This window comes from Rattus norvegicus, chromosome 20 (genome assembly GCF_036323735.1).
Source record: "Rattus norvegicus strain BN/NHsdMcwi chromosome 20, GRCr8, whole genome shotgun sequence".
Taxonomy (NCBI): domain Eukaryota; kingdom Metazoa; phylum Chordata; class Mammalia; order Rodentia; family Muridae; genus Rattus; species Rattus norvegicus.
This window is the reverse complement of record NC_086038.1, coordinates 20,390,661-20,418,245: the sequence shown is the minus strand read 5'-3', so window position 1 is coordinate 20,418,245 and position 27,585 is coordinate 20,390,661. Positions and strand designations below refer to the sequence as shown.

The 27,585-nt window shown below is 43.6% G+C and overlaps 1 protein-coding gene across 5 annotated transcripts in view; it reads right to left on the bottom strand.

Moving 5' to 3' along the window:
• Positions 1-27,585, bottom strand: part of Arid5b (AT-rich interaction domain 5B) — a 183,997-nt gene that overhangs the window by 71,444 nt on the left and 84,968 nt on the right. For all 5 annotated transcript variants that reach the window (XM_063279167.1, NM_001107624.1, XM_039098745.2 and 2 more), the window contains 1 exon segment: positions 24,355-24,585. In XM_063279167.1, coding sequence (XP_063135237.1) covers positions 24,355-24,585 — 231 coding nt within the window.

The following is a 27,585-nucleotide window of genomic DNA, read 5'->3' as shown; positions in this document are numbered from 1 at the left end:
AAAAAAAACTGTCTCAGCGTTAGGAAGGTTGAGAACCAATGGGTCACCGGAAAAATGATGTTACTGTACTGAACAGGTAAAACTTGGCCACATCAAGGGTTAAATGGTGTCTTCCAACCACTAAGTATTTCTGCCACACTTTGCATGTATAGGGAAGGGACAGGGGACTGACCTCAAGATGCAGAAGCCCACACTAGAAGAAAGAGAGAGGGTCATCTTTTTGATTTATTTCTAGTATTTTGTTGATCCAGAAACAATCATCAAGCTGTAACTAATCAATCGATCAATCAATAAATAAATGGGGTAACACTCTGGCTCTATGGGTTATTGTACAAACCGACCCTCAAATCTGCAGTTTTAGATCCTCGTGGGGGTTCTCCTTTGAAATCAGTTGCCTAGAGTTCACATTCCCATCCATTTCCTTGCCAGGTAATAGCCTCTTAGTTCTTTTCTGTCATTTCAGTTCCCGTGGCCTCTTATCCTGTGTGTGTGCTTGTGTACGTGCAGAAGCCGGACATCAACTGCAGAGGTCTTCCTCCATGGCTCGCCACCTACTTTTTTCTTTAAAAATTTATGGGGCTGGGGATTTAGCTCAGTGGTAGAGCGCTTACCTAGGAAGCGCAAGGCCCTGGGTTCAGTCCCCAGCTCCGAAAAAAAGAACCAAAAAAAAAAAAAAAATTTATGTGTGTGTGTGTGTGTGTGTGTGTGTGTGTGTGTGTGTGTGTAATTTTACTTATTCACTCATTCACGTATTATTGTGTGTGTGCATCTGTGCATGTGTATGTGCACGTGTGGGGGGGTTCATGCAATTCTGTTCGTATGTGCATACATGTGTGTAGGCCTCGGCATGGTGTGGACAGACATCAGAAGACAATTTGCATAACCGTCAGGAGTCAGTTCTCAGCTTTTACAGCATGGGTTCTAGGAACCAAACTCAGGTTTCCAGGTTTGGCAGAAAGGACCCGCCCCCCAATTCACCGCACCTCTACCTCATTTTTGGAGACAAGTCAAGAGCTTTCTTATGGGTGTTGGGCATCCAAACTCAGATCTCCACAGTGTGGGCAACCAACATTTACCAGTAAACTATTGCTCCAGACCCACCATGTTTCTGTTCTTTAGAAGGCCCAGGTGGATATCTGCCTAAGGAGAGCACTCAATTTTTATCTTTTTTTGATGATGGCCTCCTAATTATATAGTCATAAGTGAGTAGTTATGGAAGCCATAAGCAAAGGAGCCAGGGACCCAGTATGGCGTGATAGGCCAGTAGGATGACTCGCCGAATAAAGTTGCCTCTCATTTTAACTCAGTGATCTGAGTTGAACCCTGGTCGGTTTCCTGAAACTCACATGAAGGTGAAGGACCAACTCCACAAACGTGGGCTCTGATCCCTACACAGGTGCCATGGTGCTCGCAGACTCCTTCCAACACTAATAAATCTTAAGAATCAAGTGAATGTATGATGTCAGGGCTGATCACTTGGTATTTGATAGCCAATTAGGGATGCTCTTCTCTGGGGAAGACTGGATTTTTCCACTCTCAGTGTTCTTTAGTTGCTTCTTGTTCCTTGTTTGGGGTTGGGTCTGTCATGCGCCCCGCCCCTCTCCCATGTTAACAGGGCCCAACAGACACCAGAGAGGAGGCATGAGGCTGTGAATCTGAGAGAGAGCCATGGGGTGAGGGTACATGGTAAAGGTTCAAGAGAGGAAATGGGAAGAGGAAAGTGATGAAATTATATCGTCATTTTAAAATGAAATTTTAAAAATGCCTTAACTCTGAAGCACCCAACATGGACCAGAACCGTCCCCACCACAAAAAGACCTGTGCCCTACGAGAGAGACGGCTATTCCTCTAGTCGGGCTCTTCAGATCTCAGCTGCACCTTGTCTGGAGAATCCTAAAACTTTTGGAGTCCAGCCTGGTCTACACTGCAAAGCTCGTGCCCACATCACAAAGAACAATTCAGAGTGGGCTTCGAGTCTATAGGTAGCCCTCGGTCTGAGCACTATCAAAAGAGACACACACACACAATGTTAAATGTCGACCGGAAAACTCTGCAATTATGGTCTTTCTTGTTTGTACTTTCCCAGTGGAGGGAATTTGTGAGGCGTTAATAATGACTTCGTCTTTCTCATCCCTACACTGTACCATCTCCTAAATACCACAGTTGTGCCAATGGGATCAGTGTCTTAAAGGCTGGACTCTGAAGTATACAGGCTAGGGGTGGCATTAACAGTTAAGAACACACACAAGGGAACCGTACTTCAGTTCCTAGCAGCCACACTGGGCAGCTGAGAGTCCCTGGTCATCTAGACCCAGAAGGTCTGATGCCCTCTTCTGGCCTCTACAGGCATGTACAGCCACATGGCACTTGTGCATAGAGTGAGAGGGCCGGAGGGTTGGGGAGGAGGGAGGGAGGGAGGGAGGGAGGGAGGGAGGGAGAGAGAGAGGAGCACACATATAAATATAAATGAAAAAAGATCTTTAAAACATATGGGTTAATTATCGGCTAGAACCAAAGGCCGTTAGCACTGCAGTGTGCAGGCATGGCTGTACTCCAGTTTGTCTATGCAATTGGCGAGCGCGGCGAGCACAACTCCAACCGTATCCTAGAGTGCTGAAATAAACCAACTCTTTACTTTTTAAAGGCATAAACATCACATCTCATACCCAGAAGGGGCCAGAATGGGGGCTTTTCTGGTTCATGCATATGGTGCAAGGCATGGGGAGATATTTCTCTGTTAACAGCCCTGATCATAACCTGGATTTCTCTAACCCTAGAAGCGTATCTTTCCGGCAGAGTAGCGTTTATAGAAAACGAAATTTAGGTTTTCAATTAGGCCCGACTTTCTCTTTCATATTCAAATGCTGCACATATCCTCCAACATGTTTACAGAGTTTTCCCAGATTTCTAAATAAATACAGCTAAAGAAATTCTGAAATATACACATTTTAAAGATGGCTTCACGTGCACCGAGCTATGCCCAGATGTTGAGCATTCCAAGTTTCTCAATAAATGAACACCACGCCAGGAAGGCAAACGTGAGCTGACAGTATTTAGTCTAAGTTCCTTTAAGTGGTTTAACATGTTCAATAACAGTATTTCATTATCAGCTGTTATCAAGGCATTCAGAGAGGAGGTTTGTGGGATGTGGGGCTGAGCAGCATAAATGTGGTTATTGCAGTGATTGTTTGGGGTTTTCATGATCTGCTGTGGCAACAAGTCTTGTCTTCTGTCTTCTGAACCCCATACATATATATACATATATACACATATGTATATATACATACACACATGCATACATACACACATATAAGTATATATACACACACATATATGTATATATACACATACACATATATACATACACATATATACACACATATGTGTATGTATATACACATATATGTATGTATACACACATACATATGTATATACACACATATATATACATATACATATATACACACATATGTATATATACACATATATGTATATATACCCACATACATATGTATGTACACACACATATATTTATATATACATATACACATATAATGTATATATACATACACACATATATACACACACATATATACACGCACACATATGTGTATATATACACACATATGTATATATATACACACATATACATACACATATATGTATATATACACACATACATATGTATACACACATATATACATACACATATGTATATATGTATATATATACAAGCACACATATATGTATACATGAATTTCATATACATATACAAATATACGCATGTGAATATATCTGAATACATCTATTCATAACAAATCCATGATCCTAGCGCACTGCCGTGAGTGCTCATTAACAACCACCACAACCCCACAGTCGGTTCTGTGAGCTTTGAACCGGTTCCAGAACGAGGCCTGCAGCAAATGGCAGCTTGGCCTTTTCGCTTCTCTGAAAAAAAAAAATTTTTTTTTAACAGTTAAAAAAAGGATTGCAGAAAATTCCCCGTAACCACTCCCTTCGCACCTTTTATCTCCTTCTCTAAATCCGTAATATTCACTCACTAAATCTCCAAGGTTGCTGTGCTCTTATGTAATACTTAATTCTCTCCCTCTCTGGTGTTGGCTTGTGAAATGTCTTTAATTAAAAAAGCTAAAAGCTCTCTAAATCTGGATGGCAGACTCATTTCCAGGGCACTCAGGCATGTTGTCTAATTTTAAAACTCTGACAGGATACATGTAAATTTATGCAAGTTTCACAAAAGTCACAATTTCCTCCTTGAATTCAAGCTAAAGAAAATGGCCCCAAGCTCTTTCCAGAACTGTTTACTTGACTGGAGAGCTTTTTTTTTTTTTTTTTCCCATTGTGTCAGAGGTGATTATTGCGGAAGATATCCCCAGTCAGCATCCTGTAGATCTGGTCAGAAGGAAGGAGTTAAATTTCCCTGATTATTGATCAAACAGACTCTTTGATCCCCAAGCTCAAACTGGGAAACACCACTGGCGAGGAGGGGCTTGAGGATATTATCATGCAAATTATTTTGGTTGACGGTAATTAAGAAATTATAGGTTAAGAAAATCAGTAATTGTTCACATGAGTCATTAATGTGTTTTCGTTCCTGGTAGAATGCTCTGGCACGCCCTTCCTCTCTTGCTTTAAATAAGCAAGGAGGGGAATGCGCAGTATTTGCAGCTCAGCAGAGCGACGTATTAATAGAAAGTTTGCTTGGAAGGGCAGCTTTGTAGAACCACGAAACTGGTTCTCTGCCTCTCTCCATATAATGTCCTTCACCCAGGAACCATCTTTAGAAAGCAGGGGTAGCCTATTTGAGTATCTGAGGCAGGGTCATCCCTGAGTGGGAACTGTTTCCCCCTCCCACCCTTCAGAAGTCCTAATCATTGGTCCCAATGCTTAGGAAATCTACACAGAAAAACCACACACTCAGGGACTCAGAACTAGCCTAGCCACGGGCCATTAAGCAGTTCCAGCTAATTCCGTGACTCCCTAGAAACAAATCTTGGCCTGGAACTCAACCTTTGCCAACATTTGCTTTGGAGAGATTTTTTTTTTTTTTTTTTTTTTAGATCCACAGGAAAGAGACTCCAAGTGGATGATGGGAGGTTTGAGACAGGCTCACGAATGATGGGCACACCGGTTAGCTTATAAATCACTGATCCATGAAGGAACACAAATGAAAATTATGCTTTTGTTTTTTTTTTTTTTGAAAGGCAGCCTCAAGTACTGACATGTGATACATGATACATAATAATGCTCTTAAACTGGCTCTGACATAATTTCTCTGGCAGCTCTAATAACCACAAATGATTGCTTTAGTTAAGAACTAGCCAGAAGCAAAATAGAGCCATGTAAAAGTAGTTTGAGCCATAAATACCTCAACAATATTTTATGTCACTTTGTAAAAAGTTAAAGGAGTTTTATAATAATTAACAACAACAACCCCCCCCCAAGGAAAAAAAAAACCCTACGCCGCGACGGACACTATGAAAGCTTATTTCATAGTCCCAAGGCTGCCAGCGTGGTAAATTATGTAGGCACCAGAGAAGCATTAAGGAGAAATAATAGCAACTTAAATGAAGGCTGACGTAATTCATGATAAACAGTCATTGGAAAATATTACAGTGTTGTCTTTTTTTTTTTTTTTTGAGTGGGTTTAATCAGGAGAATATGACCATACTCTAACACAAACCACTTCCCTTTTCCACCGTTAGTAGTTGGGAATTCTGGCATTCACCCTCCCTAGCTGCAAGGTTTTTATTCACCATAATTGCTGGATCCCGGGACCCTCAACACCTCCGGGGACCTTAACGACGTCAATTTGGAATTCTGATTGATGGAGGAGCTTCCAAGACAAAGCCCCAAATCTCTGAGCTGCCTGGTTGGTCCAAAAGTGGGGCTGAAATGGGAGGGTGGTATAGCCAGAGTGCTATAAGGAATACATATCAGCAAGGGTGGTTAAGGACTGCCAACACTGAAGAATGTCCCTTCTAATAGGTTCGGAGATGTGTCAACCAGGCACCTATCCTGATAAGAGCGAAGCTTGGCTCTGGATGGTAGTGGGTGAACTCTAAGTCTAGTAACACACAAAGAGGTAAACACAGTCACAGCCTAACCTGCCAATCTCATTAACGCCGAATGTCACCAGGTCATGGCTGGAAGATGTGAAATACCATAGAGTTGTCATGGAGATGGTTTAAGTCTGAAGGTGAATTAAGAGTTGTCACCTGCTGTGTGGAACCCCTGATTAGGAGCATTGGCCATAGAGAGAGCTTCCTTCAGATATGGAGGCTGGGTGCTATTTAACGCCCTAGCACTCACCCCACTTCTGTGAGTTTAAAGGGAAGACATAATACACAATTATGTCTGCAAGGCCTTCCAGTGTCAAGTTCCTTCAAATGTCTTTAAGTCCTATATTGATGACCTGTGCTGGGGAAGGACAGGGAGCCTAAAACAGAAAGCAGAAAATCCTACATTTTCTTCTCTCCACTGGCTTCTCTCTCAGCCCGAGCTGGCCTTTTGCAAGGACTGTTAAGAGCAACAGAAGTGAGTCTTTTTTTTTTTTTTCTTTCTTCCTCTATTTTCTTTACCAGCCTTGGGGTGGAGGTGTTAATGAGCTGGAATAGGATTCAAAGGCGGGAGAAGAGGCCTTGGCTTGGGTGATCTTATACAGAGGAGCCTCTGTCCCAGATGACCAGGCACTAAGTGACATCTTTGGGAGATGACTTACATTATCCAATATATACCAGAACGGACTATTTTAGACATGGAAGCCTCCCTCCTCCCCCACCCCCGATAGAATCTATTTAAATCATTTCAGAGGTCAACTATCTGGCCACTCCTTTAAAACTATTTCAAAATAAGATGGATGGCTTTCTCTGACATTTACACTCATAAAAATGTATTTTATCTCCTCTTAACACAGCAAGCCTTACTTTCTTGAAATAGCTCATCTTCAGCTTTATCAGCGCCTTTTGCTCGGTGTACAAATATTTTTTTGTATCACAATGGAGCAGCAGAAATGCAAACCTTGCAAATACTTATTTTTAGACATATGGGAAAAAAGCACTTAGAGCTAAAAATAAAGAGTGGAGCAGTCACTTATCGGCGACGCCATTGGACACGCAAAAGCTTCTGCCATTGGACTCTTTCTTCAGATGCTGCGTGCGGAGCCCAGCAAGAAACATCACTCCGAACACACAGAAGAAAATATGATTTCACAATCGAAAACATCCAATCACTAAAAACAACATCTGGGTGTCATTAATAACTTACTCTGCCATTGAACTAGCCAAGTAATCTGTAGCCTGACTCAGAACTTCTGAGTTTCTATTTTTGAAAGGAGGTGGGATCAGGGAAAGAACCCAACAGTAGGCCTTCCTTTTGCAGACGTACACGCCCTGGGCAGTTTCTGAATTTCTAGAAACGTGTGCACACATACTAATGAACATGTGTCCACATGGGAAGCACAGGCTGTTCATGTGATTATGGCCACTACCCATGACAGCCCTGTTTTTGTTTTGAGGAAGTTTCTACAGTAATATTGAGTTTGCTCTCTCCCTCTCAGAGCCTTTGTGTGTAATTAGCATACTTTGTAGACTGGTGAGAATCTGACCATAAGTAACATCTGAGAGAAGACGCTTCCCATTTCAAACTTCAACAAAGCCTTTTGTATATCGCCTCTTAACACATTTCAAGAACAGGCACACTGTTCCAACAGTCCAGCCCTGAGATAAAAGAGCTAATGATGTGCTTGCCACACAATTCACTGCACTAAAACACCCTAAATATTTATACTAACGGGAGTTGAAAATAGTATCAAGGAAAATGCCAAAATATTTCTACATGTTATTGGTAACAGTCGCTGGGAAGACAGATGCCAAAATCCAGCGTGGCTCTAATTCACTGGGTCCTGTCACATGGCCTGTTCAAGGCTTGGTGAAATGTCAACTAACTTATAAACTGCAGAAAATTGTCTTTGGGAAAATCTATATTTACAGGGTTTTCCCCCCCTTTATCTACCCCTAGAAGGTTACCAGACAAGATAACTGAATTTCAATGCACATTTTCTCCCCTTTGTCTCTAGAGTCATTGACAACAATGTGAGGTTTCATCCGTACATTTACAACGATACAATTACAATGCAATTGTATCAGTCACGATACATGTAACAATGTTGTCTCTACAGGAAGAGGTGTTAGGATTGATGAAGGTAATACTCCATCGGTCTACATGAGGGGGCTGGTGCATCCCTCCACACCCCCAGGACAGCATCCCTCCACACCCCCAGGACAGAACAGTGCTAGGGGCCACACCAAGTCAGCCACTATTGCAAAAAGGTCCAAGCTCTTAAGTGTGGTCACGTCTCAACAGGAAGCTGCAAGCAGGCTGAACCAGGCCATGCCTGAGAGTTCGTCCTCCCTGTACTGACCCTGAGCACCTAGGGAGGGAATCTCAGTGAGCGGAAGACATCCTACCATTCTCTCAACTTTCTGACTCAGCCTCTCACCTCAGGAAGGTGTTCAGGTGTTGGATGAGGGGAGGAGAAAGATTATATTTGAAGTCACAAGAAGGGATGCGGGTACATTTGAGGAGCACTCCTGGCTTCCCTATAGGGGAGCACTGCTGTACTACTGCACAAAACTCCCAGATATGCTGGGTATAAGTCAGATTCTTGAACTCACTGTTTAATGGATTAGAGTAGTTAGCAGAATGCTAAAAAGAACAGTATAGCATGAATTCCAGCACCTAGTTAATTAGCATGTGGGATGACTTCCTTCAACAGCACTGTGTTTTTCGTTCCCTCTCTCTAAGACTGCTGGGAGAGTCAGTGGAGTTAATGACCACAGTAGGTGCTCACTAAAGGTAATGACCACAGTAGGCGCTCACTAAAGGTAATGACCACAGTAGGCGCTCACTAAAGGTAATGACCACAGTAGGCGCTCACTAAAGGTAATGACCACAGTAGGCGCTCACTAAAGGTAATGACCACAGTAGGTGCTCACTAAAGGTAATGACCACAGTAGGCGCTCACTAGAGGTAATGACCACAGTAGGCGCTCACTAAGGGTAATGACCACAGTAGGCGCTCACTAAAGGTAATGACCACAGTAGGCGCTCACTAAGGGTAATGACCACAGTAGGCGCTCACTAAAGGTAATGACCACAGTAGGCGCTCACTAAGGGTAATGAACACAGTAGGCGCTCATTAAAGGTAATGACCACAGTAGGCGCTCACTAAAGGTAATGACCACAGTAGGCGCTCACTAAGGGTAATGACCACAGTAGGCGCTCACTAAGGGTAATGAACACAGTAGGCGCTCACTAGAGGTAATGACCACAGTAGGCGCTCACTAAGGGTAATGACCACAGTAGGCGCTCACTAAAGGTAATGACCACAGTAGGCGCTCACTAAGGGTAATGACCACAGTAGGCGCTCACTAAGGGTAATGACCACAGTAGGCGCTCACTAAAGGTAATGACCACAGTAGGCGCTCACTAAGGGTAATGACCACAGTAGGCGCTCACTAAAGGTAATGACCACAGTAGGCGCTCACTAAAGGTAATGACCACAGTAGGCGCTCACTAAAGGTAATGACCACAGTAGGCGCTCACTAAAGGTAATGAACACAGTAGGCGCTCACTAAGGGTAATGACCACAGTAGGCGCTCACTAAGGGTAATGACCACAGTAGGCGCTCATTAAAGGTAATGACCACAGTAGGCGCTCATTAAAGGTAATGACCACAGTAGGCGCTCACTAAAGGTAATGACCACCATAGGCGCTCACTAAGGGTAATGAACACAGTAGGCGCTCACTAAAGGTAATGACCACAGTAGGCGCTCACTAAGGGTAATGAACACAGTAGGCGCTCACTAAGGGTAATGACCACAGTAGGTGCTCACTAAGGGTAATGAACACAGTAGGCGCTCACTAAAGGTAATGAACACAGTAGGCGCTCACTAAAGGTAATGAACACAGTAGGTGCTCACTAAAGTTTAGGTAAGGTTAGTTTCACTACACTTTCAACTAATGAAATACACACCATTTCTTAGGTAGACACCACACTAACTTTATCAAGCATATAACTCACTCTGTGACATGTGTTAAACTCTCAATAAGAGGTATGAGCTACTGTTGTTATCATTCTCTTTTGATTAATCAGAATTCTAATGGTGTTGAACTCTTGTGGAGAATTGTTAGAAATGTCCGTTGTTGTTTCACCAATAGCGAGCAGGTAGGTGAGGCCAGAGAATCATCTGGAAGGCCACTGACTCGGGGTTTCTCAACTCAGGTATCATAAAACTCCTTCAGTTCTGAAAAGTACACCCAGGATGGACTACATGGGCTCATTGTATTAATTTTTGCAAGTAACCCTGTTCAAAGCCATTATTGTAATAATTATGTTGGCACATCTATTTTTAGGAGATGACTTGAAGCTTCTATCAGAGTCTCAAAGGGACTGGAGGTCCCCAAAACCGTTCAAAACATGTCCGACATTTCATCTTCTAGATGAGATGTGAAGACTGAGTGAGAACAGTGGACGGAGTTGATGAGGCTTCTTGCTTGGTATGTTCATGGTGAATGCCCAGAAAAGTGTCCTTTCTGGACCTCTGTAGCTTTTTCTTAATTTCTCTGTAAGTTACAAACATAGCTTCTAGCTCTCTGTGATGTTGGCTATGGAAGTGTACCCAGGCAAAACCGTTTAATGGAACCCGTAGTCGCTGAAGGAACTCTTCCAGCTTCTATTGCCACCTTCCACCAAGTGCCTGCTCTCACCAAAACTGCACCTCCTCCATGTCTCTGAACAAGGGCCGATTAGGAAGGAGGCTATGGTTTGTCAGCTGCGTTCTCTTTTTCCCTTTGTGAAGGGAGCAGCTCTAGGTGTTTCTCCAGCGCTGTCTGCATCTTAAGGGGGCAGAGGATGTGATGGAAATGTTGGTCACAGGGGGAATGTAAGTCTGTCCAGTCGTTATGAGGAACACTGTAGGAGTTTCCTCAAAAAGTTACAAACAGGACTGTTACAGAGTCCATTACTGGGTCTACGTAAAGAAAATGAAATCATTATGTTCAAGAGAGACCCACACTGCCAAGCTCTCTGTTACAGTATGCACAATAATACATAATTGATACCTATCAATGCTGATCAACCAATGATGGATGGATAACAAAGAGTGCGGGGTGTGTACATAAATAATATTGGGCTTTAAAAACAAGAAAGTCCTCACGTTTGCAGCAACGTGGGTGAACTTGGAGGATATCGAGCTAAGTGAAATGAGCCAGGCACAGACAATCAGATGATATTCCTGGCAGAATCTAGCAAAAACTACACTAAGAAATACCGAGTAGGGTGATGGGTACCAAGGATGGGTGATGACGGGAAGCGAGGAGGAGATATGGGACAACACAGAATTTCAACCAGATGGGAGGACTATGTCCAAGACATGTACCGCAGACACACTGACTAAGGAGATGGTTCTTTTATTTCTGAAATTTGATGAAAGTAGATATTTATGTTCTCATCATGAAAAAAATTGAGTATACAAGGAAGTGCATATATTAATTTGCCTTAGTCCTTCCATAATGCCTATTTTTTTTTTTTTTTGGTTCTATTTTTCGGAGCTGGGGACCGAACCCTGGGCCTTGCGCTTCCTAGGCAAGCGCTCTACCACTGAGCTAAATCCCCAACCCCGATAATGCCTATTTTTAAAACAGCACTTTGCTTGCAATAAGTGCATTACAAATATATTGCACCTTGACAAATAAAACATTTCAATAGCAAGATTATTACTCATCTAAACTCTGAGAGGTCAGAGACAGACTGTCAAGAGCCACAGGTCTAATGGGTGCCCTAGGACACGGGGTTGTCAATCTATGTGTCGAAACCCTTTCTGGAAGGTGGAAAACCCTTTCACAGGACTCTCCTAAGATCTTTGGAAAACACAGATATTATAGTTATGAAGTAGCAACAAAAGCAGTGTTATGGTTGGGGCACAACATGAGGCACTGTATTCAAGGGTCGCAGCATTAGGAGAACCATGGCTCTAAGAAACATGCTCCCTTTTTGTCTGCACTCGTCTTCCTGCTCAAGGCTACAGCAAACCCAAACCCATAGCTGACTAGCTGACATCTATGGCTTCACTTATGGGAAAGTAATCCTCTCAATAGAAATCCTTGGGGTTTCTCCTGAGGAAGTCATCTCGATGTTGACATTTTTATGCTTAAAGAACGTCAGGACAGTGTTAAGTGCACATAACACATCGTAATACTACCAAAGCCACAGAGGAAGGGATCGAAACTTCAAATAGAAAGGTCATGTGAACTTCAATAAACTCATTTTACGCAATATTGAGCGACCATTAAAACGGTACTCGCAAAGTGTTTAACACGGGCGAATGTTTATTTTATAATAAGGAAAATTTAAGGATAGCAAAATGGCATACAGGATGTTCTCAAGTTACTGGAAATGCTTCCAACCCCCGCTGCCCCAACTGAGAGCCAAAACAAAAGAAAACAGCTACACACGAAGGACGACATCTGGGGACTATTGATGGCTTTTGGGAAGCGGAGTTGAGATACTGATGGGACTGTAAATGACATTTGTAAAGGCAAGAACATGGGAGTTTTGATGAGTCAGAATGCAAACTGACCACTTCTTAACTCCTTGTGACCGGCGTCTTTTCCCACTTTGAAGGGCTTAGTGGGAGTTTCCTTGGAGTAAAGCTTTATGGGTTCAGCCATCAGATACATGGAAAGGCCTTCACATACAGACCAGCATATGGTGCGCACTCACAGAAGACCGGCAGTTGTTATAATGCTTCTCTTTTCATAATAGAAATAAGTTCCCACAATAAGAACAGTGTTTTGAAAGGCATGTGAGCTGTTCCTGTCTCTTTTTCTTTTCCTCACTAAGTTATTATGATTTGGAGATGGGGGGTGGGGGTGTTATGTGGCTAGTGGAAAACTCTGGTTGTCTCTGTAAGACATGGCCACTGTGTTGACCATGGCATGTCCTCAAGCCCCAAAGTGAGAGTTGGGGCTGACATTAACAGTACGGGCTGAAGTCAGGCATGGTGGCTCCCATGTAACAATCCCAGCGTTGGAGCTAAGACCAGAGAATTAGGAGTTCAAGGCTAGTCTGGGTTTCACAGTAACACCCTGTCAAAATAGACAAGAACCCACTGCTGGTGTTGGGAAATGACAGGGTCATGGCAAGCGGACAATCCTCAGCGAAAGACAGTGGTCAACTTGTGAAGAACACTTCTGGGCTTAGAAGAGATAAATAAATGTTGGGGGGAGGGAATCCCTTGGAGCTAACATTTTCCCTAGAGAACTCAGTCCACCAGGAGCTACAGTTGAGAAAAGGGAGGTCAATAAATACTTGACTTATCTACCAAAGGAGATAAGAATGGTGGGGGCCTGAGACCTTCTGGAATCCAGTCCTGCTTTCTCTGTCATTTCAACAAACATGTTGTCCCAAACACTGAAGGACCTTAGAATCCAATGGGGAAAAAAATACATGTAAGCCTGTTAAGTTTTTTAACAGGCCAATTGTTTAATCGGGGTGAGTGGCCTAGGGAGATAGGGAAAGCCATGTGCTATCAACCTCAGTTTGGTTCCAGAACCTATGTGGTACATGGAGTAAAAGTTTCTTGCTAGTTGTCCTCTGACCAGGACACGTGGGCAGGGGCATGTGTATGGCTTCCCACAAGTCAATACATAGTGTTTTATTCTTAGCAAAGACAGGAGTAGGCTCGCAAGCACCGTGTTTGGTCTCAGTAGTCAAGGAAGAAGCTGAGGATAGTGGTGTGCTCTTAGAATCCTGGAGCTGGGCTGGGGGTTGGAGGCAGGTGGACCCCTGGGGTTCACTAGTCAACCAGCCTAGCCTGCTAGGAGAGACCTATGCCCCGGGAAGAGACCTTAACTCAAAAAAGTCACATGTCCACTTCTGGCCGCCACACGTGCATATATGGCGCGATCACAGAGCTATGTCTGCACTCACGCACACACAGGGGGACACTCAAATTGGGAAAAAGAAAAGTGTTGCGAAAGTGTTGAGAAACAAGGAACAGGGGGACATAGAGTACAATGTTAGAAATAGTTACTCCGAAATCATCGTCCATCCCGGAACCCTCCCTTTGAGGAGGCAGTACAGCAAGAGAGCCTTCCATTAACCCAACAGCCTCCCTTCCGCCCTTCTTGGAGATCTGAGGAAGGGCCTAAGCTAATAAGAGACAAGTCAGGTTTTCTTGTAAGAGGCCTCTCTGAGGCTTTAACCACAGCGGGGTCTCAAAGAAAGACTAAGTAAGGTGACACATGTCCTTCTCAGGGGAAGATGACATCTCTTAGCGGGAAAAGTTTGCTTGTAAGAATTGCTTTTAGTGGGGCTGGGGATTTAGCTCAGCGGTAGAGCGCTTACCTAGGAAGCGCAAGGCCCTGGGTTCGGTCCCCAGCTCCGAAAAAAAGAACCAAAAAAAAAAAAAAAAAAAAAAAAAAAAAAAAAAGAATTGCTTTTAGTTTTGACTAAAAGCTAAAAAAAAAGAAATGGTAGAGAAAACGAACTCTTTGAACTTCAAGTCTAGGGCCCTTTCTTGTTCCTCCCCTGAAATAGCATCCTCTGTGAATCCTTCCAGGACTCACCAGAGATCCGCCTCCCCTAGAAGCTTCACCAACACCAGAGCCCTGTTTCAGGTATCATCTGTGAACCCTGACATAAGGTCTTCCGTTCACCAGCAGAGTGTCCTGCAAAGGTTGCTACCTGACGAAAAGCTTTCACTCAGCAAGCTTGGCTCGTCTCTCCTCCTTTGGCCCTCAAAGTAAGAGTCTCTCAACAATTCTTGTTCTACAGTCAAAGTGTGTTGTCAGACACGTGTGTGTGCGCGTGTGCATTGAGGGTGAACAGGCCGGAGTGTGGGTGCTGGCTGGGGCTGATTGAGCAGAGGTCTCCATGTTAGCGCTCTGAGTCTGTGTGCTGGTTGGGAACAGTCAACAAAGCTACTTCAGCACTGGGCTTGTGACCCCATGAAAATTGCTCAGTCTCTGAGGCCACTCAGAGGTAGAACTCGAGTCTACAGAGAGGATATGAAGTGGTATTTGCAGTGGGCCATCGCTCTGTCTCTCACGTGACATAGCCTAAGTTTTAAGTGCTTTGCCAATAGAGCCTCGTGTCCCAGCAATGCCTAGAACCCTGCTTTGAACGCAGTTGGTGCTCAGTGAGAGAATGGGTGAGTAACAAGGACCACGAGAATGTCCTGGTCTTTTCTGTCCATCTTGCCTGTTCTCCAGTCCCCCAAGATGATTACTGGAAAGCAATGGAGGCCGTGAGAGAAAAGGCTGTTAGGAAGGGTGTTTCTATGCACCTTCTAAAGGGGGTAGAGAGCCCAGAGAGAGGAACTGAGGCCCATGCCAGCCACCAATAAGAAGATGGCCTGAATAGGCAAACCCAAGCAGCCCCTTTGCCAAAAGCTTGAAGACTCTGCCTCCTTCCAAAAAAACCCCATTACCAAATCATGGTAAGCTAAATTTAATTTTAAAAAGGGAAATGATTTATGTGCTGCAGGAATAAAGCAGCTATGGAATCAGAAAGCTTGCATACATTTCATTTCTTTCTCTCTCTTTTTTTTTTAAATTAGGGCTATAATTTTTTCATTAAAGATCGGTGCCAAGTTGAGAAAGCTGAGACACTCTAAGCAGAAAATTACAAAGAGGTGTATGGGGCAAGCCCCGGTGGTCTGGCAGCCTGGGTCTCAGAGTCCAGGAAAATACAGGGTTCTTATTCTCCTCCCCCTGCAACCTCGGAACCGGAAACTGCTCCATCTCTTAAAGGGCCCTTGCATAGCTTCCTCTCAGGTGAGAAGGAAGTTCTGAGGCCTCCACAAAGTCAAGAAAACACTGGGTCACCAGTGGGACAGGGGCAGTCACCTGGAGGGGAGGGTGGTAGTTGGCACCAAAGCTTCTTGATTCTAAATCAATGCTCTTCAGACTTTGAATCTTCCAGATCATTCTGCGTCTACCTATCCCCACTTCTATCAATCTCTGCCACTGACACCACTAGATAGATGGCGGTCAGCTATCTGTTTCCAGTTGTCCTAATGTCAAGTGGTTGACACACTGTTCCTAACCAGGGTCTGGACTCATAGGCAGTCAGGCGGGAGGGGAAAGAGACACCACAGGACCAGAATCAAGCGATCTAGGTTCAAATCCTGGTCTACCCACTTGTGGGCTGTGTACCACTGCTGTACTGTGATGTCTCTATTCATAACATGCGGAAGAACAATGGCCACAGTGCTTGTGTGTCCGTTCACCCATTTAACCAGAGTTTATTACACCAGGATTGCATGCAACTACTCTCCTGGTCCCTAAGCATGCAGCTGTGAACAAGACAGAAAGCGTGTTGTTTCTGTGAGCAAGGGCTTCCAGTAGTGTGTTTGGGGAATGGGAAGAAAGACAGCCGATAAACGGGTAAATAAACAATTACAGAAGTAATTGCAGATAATGATGAGTTGTGGGACGATAATAACATGCTGGTTGAAGGATTGAGCTGGACTTGGGATGGCCAGATTCTGTCTCTCCTGGAAGGAGAGAGTAGGTCAGAGGCCTGAATGATGAGGAGGAGACTCACGGTGCCTGGGAGGGACACATTCCAAGCAGACAGCAAAACAAGTATTTCTGGCTAGAACAGATGTTGAATGACCTTTAGTACCACCTCAGACCTCATCTTCCCGAGTAGCTGCCACAGAAATAAAACGATTCTGTGGGTCTTTTCACTGAGGCTCCGGTGAGTGGCTGTGGTTGTGTTGGGTGAGACAAGAGGTAGAAGGTTCTAGTAACCAGGAAGAGTTCAGCAGTCCATGTTCATCTTCACAGCAACCTAGGGTGGTCTACTCCCATAAGGCGTGGTCCCTACCTATGCTATACCTTGTTATTCTCCTGTCATAATTTTATGATTAAAAATAAAATAGGTCTTTAAAAGTAAGATTTACATTTTTTCAATTTCACATGTATGTGTGTCTTGCCTGCATGTATGTACGTGTGCCATCTGTGTGCCACGGGGGCCAGAAAAGGGCGTTCGGTCCCCTGGAACTGGAATTATATAGACAAGCTGCTTTGGGGGTGCTGAGAACTGAATCTGGATCCTCTGCAAAAGCAGCCAATGTTCTTAACCACTGAGCCATCTCTCCAGCCCTCCAAGAAGAACTTTAAACAGAGCAAAGATAGCTTTACATTAAAATCCATTCCAACACCCTCACTTTTAACCAAATCTAGTTGCCTCTTATTTCTCTTTCAATAGTTCTTTTTTTGGTGTGTGTGTGTGTGTGTGTGTGTGTGTGTGTGTGTGTGTGTAAAATTGACTATTGTCAATGTTCTGCAAGCTGACTTCAACCTTTTGACGAAGTCAAAGATGATCTCGAACTCCTACCTGGGCCTCTAGCTTCCAAATGCTGGCATCAGAGGCAAGCGACACTACTCCCAGACCACGTGATGCTGAAGACTGACTCAGAGCTTCAAGTATGCTACCAACTGAGCTGCAGCACAAACATGTATTTTTTTTAATTTAAAAAACCTGGTTATAGTGGGGGAATATATGGATCTTGGCTTTGTTGTGGAGAATCAGTTATTTTCTAGATGAAATACTAGGTCAAGGGTTAGTCAACACGGAGTCTCTTCCTTCTGGGGTAAAGGTGAATTTATCACACCCATGAGTCCTAACTGGTTAGTAACTTGCTGAGTCCTTTCGGCTACAAAAAGCATTCAAGTTGTTTTAAAATATCCTTTCAAGTTCTCCCCAAAGAAAAGACATGTGCTAATTCTCAACATTCCTTAGGTGCTGACTCTAAATCAATTCATAGCAGCACGATAAAATATCTTTCCCTAAATCCCTACGTGGGCCAGGATCCAGACTACCAGTGCCTCTGACCAGGGTGGTCCCCTCTCAAGCCCCCTTTCTACCCAGAGCCCAGGGGGTGGAGCCTTCTGTGGAATGCATCTGATGTGTCTCTACCCACAGACTTCTGGGGATTTGCTTCACTATCAGAACTTAAACATTTTCTTTACCTCTTGTCTGAGAGCACAGACCATAAGGGTGACTTGCTTTGACTTTACTCTAGGGATAAACAGACTCCAGGAAAGTTCCAGGAGGGCACAGGGGGGTTCCTGAAGGTGGAGGTCTTCTACACAAACAGCAGCATGCATGAAGCCCAGTTCTTTTCCTAATCACTTTCAATTAAAGACAAAAAACGGTTTTATTGTCCTTTGGGAGATTGGTGACCACCACACACAGTGGACTCCCAAATGTGGACAGGGGCCAGGAGCAAAGACATTTGATCATCGGAATCCACTGTGACCATGGAAACTACTTTGCTAAGGGAGGAAAAAAAAAAAAAAACAACCCAAAAAACAGTTTACTGGCAAATTTCCAGGATCCTTAAGACAAGAACTGCCTTCCTTTAATTTCTAGGAAAGCACGTGATCAGATCACGTGATCTTTAGAGGGGAAGAAGCTCTCCCTTATGATTCATACTGACTTTGCATGCTTTGAATTGCTTTTCATAGAAATTCAATGTTTCATCCAGGCCATGGTGGCACACACTTTTAATCCCAGCACGTAGGAGGCAGAGGCAGGCAGATCTCTGAGTTCAAGGTCAGCCTGGTCTACAGAGTGAGTTCGAGCACAGCCTGGGAAAACCAAATTAATTAATTAATTAATAATTGATTGATTAATTAAAATCAAGGTTCATCTCGCCTATTGTCTTTTCCCTTTGCTCTTACTTCATTTGTCTATAACATCACCATTTCAACTAGCAAGAAATGGGAAAGGACAAAGTTCAACTGAGAAGGGCATCTTTAAAACGTTCTGTGATCTGTGGACAACTTTACATGCACATTCATTCCCTTGGAAAGCCCCCAGGACCCCTAGGGGCTGGATCCTTTAGGACTCAACAAACACAATGATTTCCTATGAACACACACTGTCGAAGACCTGAGACTCCAGTAGAAGCAGGTTGATTTCACATGTGTGAAGTGTTAGCAAGCCAGAGAGTCAACAGAGGCACACACAGTGAGGCAGAAGAAGACATCCTGAGACTGAGCCTTCCTCATTCAAACAGACACCTCTTAGCAAGATAATTGGTCTATTGTTTTTCAGTGACCAGTTCTTCTCTGGTGTGTGTGTGTGTGCGCGTGCGTGTGTGTGTGTGTGTGTGTGTGTATGTGTGTATAACAGGGGTGACTTATTCTGAACCTGGCAAGATGGCTGAGAATGCCTGAATTTACTGACAGAACAAGTAAGGGAGCTTGTCACATTTGCTGTAGGGGATCCAATAGTTGAGCCCTGATCACATGATCTCTTTGCATGTGAGCTTAGCACTCTTTTTACTACAGTTTGCAGCCCTTTCCACACCTCATCCCCAGTGGAATGTCTGCCTTAGTATAAACACAGCCAAGTTCTTCTCCCTGTAGGCCAGAACTCACGGTGTCCGCACAAGGACCAAATACCTAATGACAGCCCAACTCATCTCTTAGCTCCGTACAGGGTCGACCAAAGCCGTGCTTCACCCTGCCCCATACTCTTTGTCAAGAAACACACAGACATCTCAACTGCCAAAAAACTAAAAAAAAAGTGTGACTTCTGCTTCTTATGCCTCTGCAATTCAAAAAACAGAGACACACACAGACACACAGACACACTTATTTCAAAGTAAACCATTTCTCTCTCTCCATATTATTGGCATAAACGGGGCTACCTTTGCAGTCCTCTAATGGGAGCCAGTGCCTCACTCCTGTGTTGGTCTGGCTGTGCCTCTGTTTGAATTTAGTTTGTCCACCCTTCACACATGTGAAGTCAATTGGCATGATAGTAGTGTAAACACTGTTCATTTCCAAGTGCCGGACCTTTTATTGTTCTAACAGCAAAGAACAGACACAGTGTTTGCCCCCCCCCCCCCCGCCTCTACTGCATACACAATATAGACGACAGAGTGCATTTGTACAAAACAGAAGTCATTACATAACCAGGTAAGAGACAGAAGGGGAGCTGTGGGGGAAATGTCTGTGTCGGGAGAGGGACACAGGGCAGTGGGAGCAGGAACCACGCTTACGGTAAAGATATTTCGGAAGAAAACGAAATGCTATTCACAACACACTCCCGTCCCTGTTATTAAAAAAAAAAAAAAAAAAAACCTCATCCCTTAATTGTATGTGCGATACAATGAATTTTCATAATGCTTCAATGGGGAGTCTAATGTGTTAGGCTTTTTTTTTAAATAGTCAATTATCTTGTGCTAAGAAAGCACACTACAGCAGAGCTGTGTCGCTGACAAGATGGACGAATATAGGCAGTATGTCGGAGCTGAAGCTGTTCAATCACCTACCATTAATATGATTCAATTTATGCTCAAGTCATAGGTTTAGACATTACACAGCAAGAGAAGGACTTGCATAATACAGACAAGAAAGCAGATGGCATGTTATCAAAACCTTTCAAGCCTAAAATAACCTTCCCAAGTAAGGAGGCTAGTTAATTAAAACCAGGATATATTTACTCGATTCCGAATATCTCAATGTAAATAAAAATTAAAATGGTACTACTGTAACATTGGATTAAACGATGAAATTTCATCCATTTTATTTTTCTTTAATAGTTTCTAATCAAACTTTTCATTAAGCGGCTTCATAAAATTCCACAGAGAATTTATTTATAGAGACTGGTTGTAGATTTAAAGGGCTTACTTTTATTGTCCAATTAAAGCTGTTATTCGGTGGACAACATTAAAAATAGCAGGGAGGGGGCAAAGCCGCCTGACGGGGGGCTTTCATTTCAGAGACGTATTTTGATTATGCAGGTAAGCCGTATTGGTGGGCCCCAGAGGAAATGTGGGCTCATCGCTGTCTCAAAGAGCTCATTCTTGTTTCAAAGCCACTCGCTGGCTTCTTACCAGTCAGGCGACCAGCTCTCCTTCAAGTTTTCTTACAACCCACGCTGAGGTTGACTATGGGTAGAATGACTTAAGAGGGACCAATCGTAGACCCCAGCCAAGAGCGACTCAGGGATTGAATCAATAACAATCGCCATGTTTCTAACGGGTTTCTGAAACACACACCTCCATATTTTAAAACTAGACCAAGGAAGGGAAATGGGGAGAGGGCTCATTGGTGGGCATGCAGCTCGGTGGGGTATGCGTTGTAACCAGGGGAGCAGAGATAGGACAATCCCGCCTCCTGGCTAGCCAATCCTACAGGGCAAAGTTCTGGACCAATGAGAGACCCTGTCTCAAACAAAAAGGTGGCAGGTATTTGAGACAGACACCCGAGGTTGTCTGCTGGCTTCTCTATGTACATACGTGCAGTTGCGTTCTCACGTACAAACGTGCACCCACACACTTAGAAAACCCTGGACCACGTTCTAATGCAAGGCTTCTCTTGTCCTCGCATCCTGACTCTCATCTCAGGCATCCACTCTCCCCTCCCCCCTCCCCAGCCACTGCCGCATGCATTCCTAGCAAAATCACTTTCTGTGACACTGATTGCTGATTTTCTTGTAACATAGTTAGGTTTCCAAGTATGTGAAGCCTGTCTTCCCCGTTTAGATTCTTGATCCTCAAAATAAGCAAGGACCAGATTGTATTTCTCTTTTGTGTCCCCCTCTGCTGTCCATGTCACAGAGGAAAGCAGTAGGTCAGTTAATAAATTAATCATCATCAGCCATAGACAATTAGATACTGTCCTTCGGAGAATAAACTTGGAGGAATTATTATTATTGTTATTGTTGTTGTTATTATTATTATTATTATTATTATTATTATTATTATTATTATTATTATTTTGCGGTTTGGAATTCCCTGTATCAAAGACGTAGTTGTTAAGTGCTCTAAATTCTTTGCCATCAGCTCCACGATCCGTCCACCTGGTGATACGAACAGGCTAATAAAAACAGATTTTTATAGCCTAGGCATACTGTTACCTAAATTATATTTGACCAATTACTCAAGTTACTGACTGTGCAGCATGGAAGATTCATCTGTGGGCCCCCTGGCACTCTGGGTTATCTGAAAGAAGCATTTCAGTCATCTGGCAGCTCTTGGTATTAGGAACATTTGTTTAATGCCACTCACTAATTAAATCTATGTTCTTCCACCAACTGTTCGTTGGTTGGAGAAACCCAATACCGCATTTTTAACAAACACTTTAACCCATGTCACTGGCGTGTACTATCAGCTGGGGGAGGGGGACTCGAGTTAAAAAGTTGTTGTCTGGAACTTTTAGGTGTGTACCCAAGGCGGTGGGGGACACATGGAGGAAAAGGGCTCAAACGGGGGCCAAGGGAAGCCACATGGTTTATGTGTTAGCATGGGCTACTTTCGAAAAGAATGGGCCATTTGAGGAGTGAGGGACTTGTAACAGTCCGATGTTCTCCTCATTTAATTTGCTTTCTAGAAGCTCATTTAAGTACTATTTCCAGAGGTTAGAGGAGAAAGGCAGGGTTAAAAGAAGGTACGCCAGAAGAAATTGCAGGAGTACATTTACCAGGAGATGCTCATGTTTGCAAGAACATTAAAAACATTAGCAATGCTTCAACAACCACCATAATCGCTGGACAGGAGCATCTGTTTCCAACTTTAGACAGGACAGCATTGAAACGCAGTGCCTAAGAACCCCTAAATTAGACAAAAAATTTAAAACTTTTTTTTTCATTTTATTACGTTGTTAAACACTAACTTTGAATATTCTTTTTAAAAAAGATTTATCTATTTATTTTATGTATGTGAATACACTGTAGCTGTCTTCAGACACACCAGAAGAGGGCATTGAATCTCATTACAGATGGTTGTGAGCCACCATGGGGTTGCTGGGACTTGAGCTCTGAGCCATCTCTCCAGCCCATTGAATATTCTTTTTTTTTTTTTTTTTTTTTGGTTCTTCTTTTTCCGGAGCTGGGGACCGAACCCAGGGCCTTGCGCTTCCTAGGCAAGCGCTCTACCACTGAGCTAAATCCCCAGCCCCCCATTGAATATTCTTAAGTAGGGAAAACATTCACTCAGCTTTAACCTGTGTTAGGAATTTAGAGACCTTTGGATCAGGTATTAGTAAGTCATGGGGCTTGGGAGCAAGGAATGTGGGTGGTTTTTTTTTTTTTCCCTCAAGTTTGAAAAGTATTGTAAATGTTCACCTGCAAGGAAAGGGTATTTAATAATTGTATTGATATTTATATTAATAATTGTATTTAATAATTGGTCTGCAGTAATGAAAAGACCATCTGACTATTAAAAGTATGACAATATCCGCTTCCGTGTAGGAGGAATTTAGCATGCACACACACACACCCATGCTCACACAGTCTGTGCCTTTGGACTCCAGTGAGCTTCGACTTACAGAGTCCTTTGTAGTAGCCAAAGAGCTCCCGAAGTCACAGACTGTGAAATCCGAAAGACCACAGTAGGCTCACAAAGTCAAGTAGAAGTGTCTCAAAGATCACTGGGACCATTTGGATTTAAATAGTATGCAAACGAGGTTTCCTTGAGGGACAAGGCAAGACAACAGAATCAGGCAGAGAACCAGCTTGAAGAAAGTCTGTGTGTGTACTCTCCAGGCCTTTGGTGGGGGGGAGTCTTAACCTCTTCTCTTCCTTGGCCTCAATGATGAATTGAACAGGGTACCATTATACCATTGATGGAGAATCACTGACATGATGTAACGTCTTCTCAATCGGATGCAGGAGGCATGGTATAAGATGATAGTGTCTTAGCTTGCCTTCTGCACATTGTACATTGCACTGAATAATGCAAGGTTTCCCAAGGTAAGACATGGTGTCCGACAGCCCCACTGCTGACTACTCATAAGCCAGGAATCTCTATGTGCGAAAATTTAAAGCAGTCAGCACATCTTCAATGTGTGTGTGTGTGTATGTGTGTGTGTGTGTGTGTGTGTGTGTGTGTGTGTAACAGTCCATTTGATCAATCTATTATCTCTCTCCACCATGCTATTGAATGGTTGTGATCTATGCCTTCTTATAGTACTTCATAAAATCAGAAAATTAAAAAAAAATATTTAAGTAACCCAAGCTTTCAAAGAAAGATCATGAAGACTTCCAATCACAAAGTCCACCTTCAAGATCAACCAAGCAATTACTAATTACTAGTTATATATTGAACAATGAACACAAAATATCCATCGTTCACCTGTGGTAAACTGAGAGTGCGAAGAAGACGCCTTGTGTTGCAGAACTATGGCGTCTGGGGGGAGGCGGGTGCTCACACTAAGCCCTGACCCCAGCACTGTTCACTCTGGGAACTGAGAATGGCTTCTCATGCGAACACGTTTCGAACAGAGTAAAAGACAAGACACTTACCAAACTCATCACACACGCTCTCGTTCTCGATGAGAGTGGGGTGATCAAAGGTGTCCCGGCAGTACAGGATCTGGGGGTTTCTGCTGACCACCGCGATGCCCCCCAGGGCTAACGCGAACTGGTCCGTGAGGATGGACGATGGCTTATCCTGGATGCGTTTAAGCATGGACCGGTACCGACAGTACTGAGGGTAACTGAGCACAATCACGTTGTTTTCTTCCTCATCTTCCCCTAGACAGAGGGGAAAACAAAACATATCAATTACCCTCTTCCCACCAAAGAGAGAACATTCACATCCGCAACTTAATTTCAACGGACACTTTGGATTCGGAAATAGAGACATCTTCTGCAAAGTCCTTATTTTTTATCACAGTCTGGAAATGCCACAATCTTCCAGAATCCCCTTCCCAATGTAGCTTCCCACCCTCAAAGCCTGAGGCCAGCCCTGAGTAAGATTGCTTTGTGGCCACACGGACATACAAAATAAGCGTTGTCTGAGTCACTTGGCAGCAGTCAAACTAAAATACTCCTTCCCTGAGACTTCAGTGTATTTCTTAGTCATTGGTGTCACAGTGATAGGGAAAACTTGGTTGAGTGTCTATATAATTATTGCTTGGCTTAGATTGATTACACAGTGTGTGTGTGTGTGTGTGTGTGTGTGTGTGTGTGTGTGTTGGCAAAATTGTCATGGAACCCTAGAGCAGCGCCCATAGACCTAAGGAACGTTGCCACCTGCTCTGGAGTGCAGCCAACAATATTCTGGGTTCTCTTTATGGGCCCTGAGAAAGGTTTGTGCTTCCCACTCTTTTCCACTCTTGGGAGTCCAGGAGCCTCTGGACTCGTTTTGGCCAATGTGACAGAAGGTGTTGGTTGCTTTAAGAGCCGGTGTGCCATGGACCACAGTGTCTCTTTGTCTTTGCTGGGGCCATCTGTGATGTTCAGACAGCGGCTCCTCTGCCAGTCTGGGTCTTGGAGTTGAGACATCAGGGGTCTTGGTTGATCCAAAATAGAGGCAAACACAGCAGAAACAATGCCCTCACCGTTTATAAGGACACAATTTGGGGGTCACTTGTTATTACAGCACGATTTACCCTAACTTCATTGATACCGATAACTCCGCCTCCCCCCACACCCATACTACCTGTGGTTCTCATCTCCACAAGGTAGCCAGCCTAGCACACCTCAGAGAATCTTGCTGAGAAGGCTCCCCGAGCATCCCAGAAAATCGGTCCCGTCAGGACTATCTTTACTCAGAACACTCCAGAAAACGTAGGCAGCCATCCTCTCAAATGACCTTGAGGTTAAGGATAACCTATGTGTTCTGGATATTTGCAAAATCCAGATTCAGCAGTGGTGGACAAACCCTTCCTTCATTTGAAGCTTGAGAAACGGCAGGCGCTCCCTTGGGTAGCCCGTCGCCTGTCACTGTGTCACACTGAACTTGGGTTTCATGACCCACACCAGCAACATGATGGTCAGCAGCTCCCAGGTTTGTCATTTGGATGTCAAATGGCTAAACACTCAACGTTTTGAGCAGAGGACTGTGTGAGACGGTTGGTAAGTTGTCTATGGTGGCCATCTGGTAACCAGTGGGAGATGAACTGGGACAGAACGGGATAACGGGACATAACCAGGAGTAATGCAAGGTGTGCCTGCGACCTTTGCACACGGGAGGCTGACACCCAGATGTATCGCTAATTACGTTCACTTAGCTCTTCAGCCCGGAGGCTTCTCCATGAACGGAGATGCTTAGCTGCTTCTAGCATGATGTCTTTACACGCCTTACGCTTCTTAGACTCCTGCCACGTTGTCAGCTGGCACCGTTAGAGGCCAGCGACATGGAAAAAAAACCTACCAATGAACAGTAGCCCGGAGTTTCTGCAAAGTGTGCCACAACAGGGCAAGTTGAGATTCCCAAGGTAGACTGACCTCAAACACTTCACCGTGTTTGTTCAAGACGTGAATTTGAGACAATCCAGCCAGAAACTGTCAGAGCTTACTCTGTGGTGCATGCCCAGAACCTACACTACTCTCTCTATGTAGAAAACCTCACACAAATACCTTGTGGTCCCTGAGTCTACTTGAGTAGTGCCTTTGGCTTTGTGGGAAGACAAGAAAACCATACCCGTCTTTCTAAGTGTCTTAGAAATAAAAATGGAAGACGCTGTGCTTTCCTGGGATGGAGGCTGAAGGAAACACTGCTTCTGATGTCTTGAGCGATGTCTTGAGCTACGAGTCTACCTCATTGCTGTTCTATCATTCTCCCGACATCCCGTGAGTACTTTCTCATGATGGTGCTCCCTCTGCCCTCTTCCCTAATTCTCTGTTTGGGATACATCGCTCAGGCAAACTTGTGTGCTGAAACATGGCCTCCTTCTCTCCGTACTTCATCCGGATTCCCAACAAGGACACTGCCCTCATTACAGTTCCTGGCTTCTTCTCTTAATCTTTGGAAGAGCATGTCCTCCTGCCACTTCAAGAAGAGGTGACCTACAGGTGTCTGGTTTGTCAAAGAACAATGTTCTTAAGGGTTGTCCTGGGAACATTATCCAAGATCTCACGGGATGCTTGAAATGGGGTTGGTTCTGTGTGCCACCCAAAAGGACTCTGAACCATAGGAATGCATATTTTTACATGCACTCGGCCAAGTTCATGCATTGGAGACTTCCAAGCAAGTAATTCTGAGCCTGATGTTTTTTCTTATTGTTTTGCATAGACTTAGTGACTTACTTAGCTTGGGTTTTAAAATACATGCATTTAAAGAAGAATTGTATTATATGTAATACTTAAAGATTTATATTTATAGGCTGCATATGTATTTATGACTTATACATAATATATGCTATATATTAAAATGTTATATATGGCATGCATATCATGTTACAATATAAAAAATCTCAAAAGACATCCATGGTTATGTTGACATTATATGTAAATTTGGTATATAATAGTACACATGTATATTTGCTAGGTTACACACAACATATTGCATACCAACATAGAAGAACATATATATCTATATATATATATATAGTCCTCCTCCATATATAATTATAACAGTTATATGTGTGTTTTTATTCTTATTTCTCTTTTCAAATCAATTAAGGCCCAGAATAAAATCCAGGACTACATCTGCCTGCCTCTGCTACTTTTTCGTGATTGTTGGCAGGTATCACAGAAGACACCACATTAAAACAAGCCAACAGACAAACCTTTCACTCAAAGCAGAGA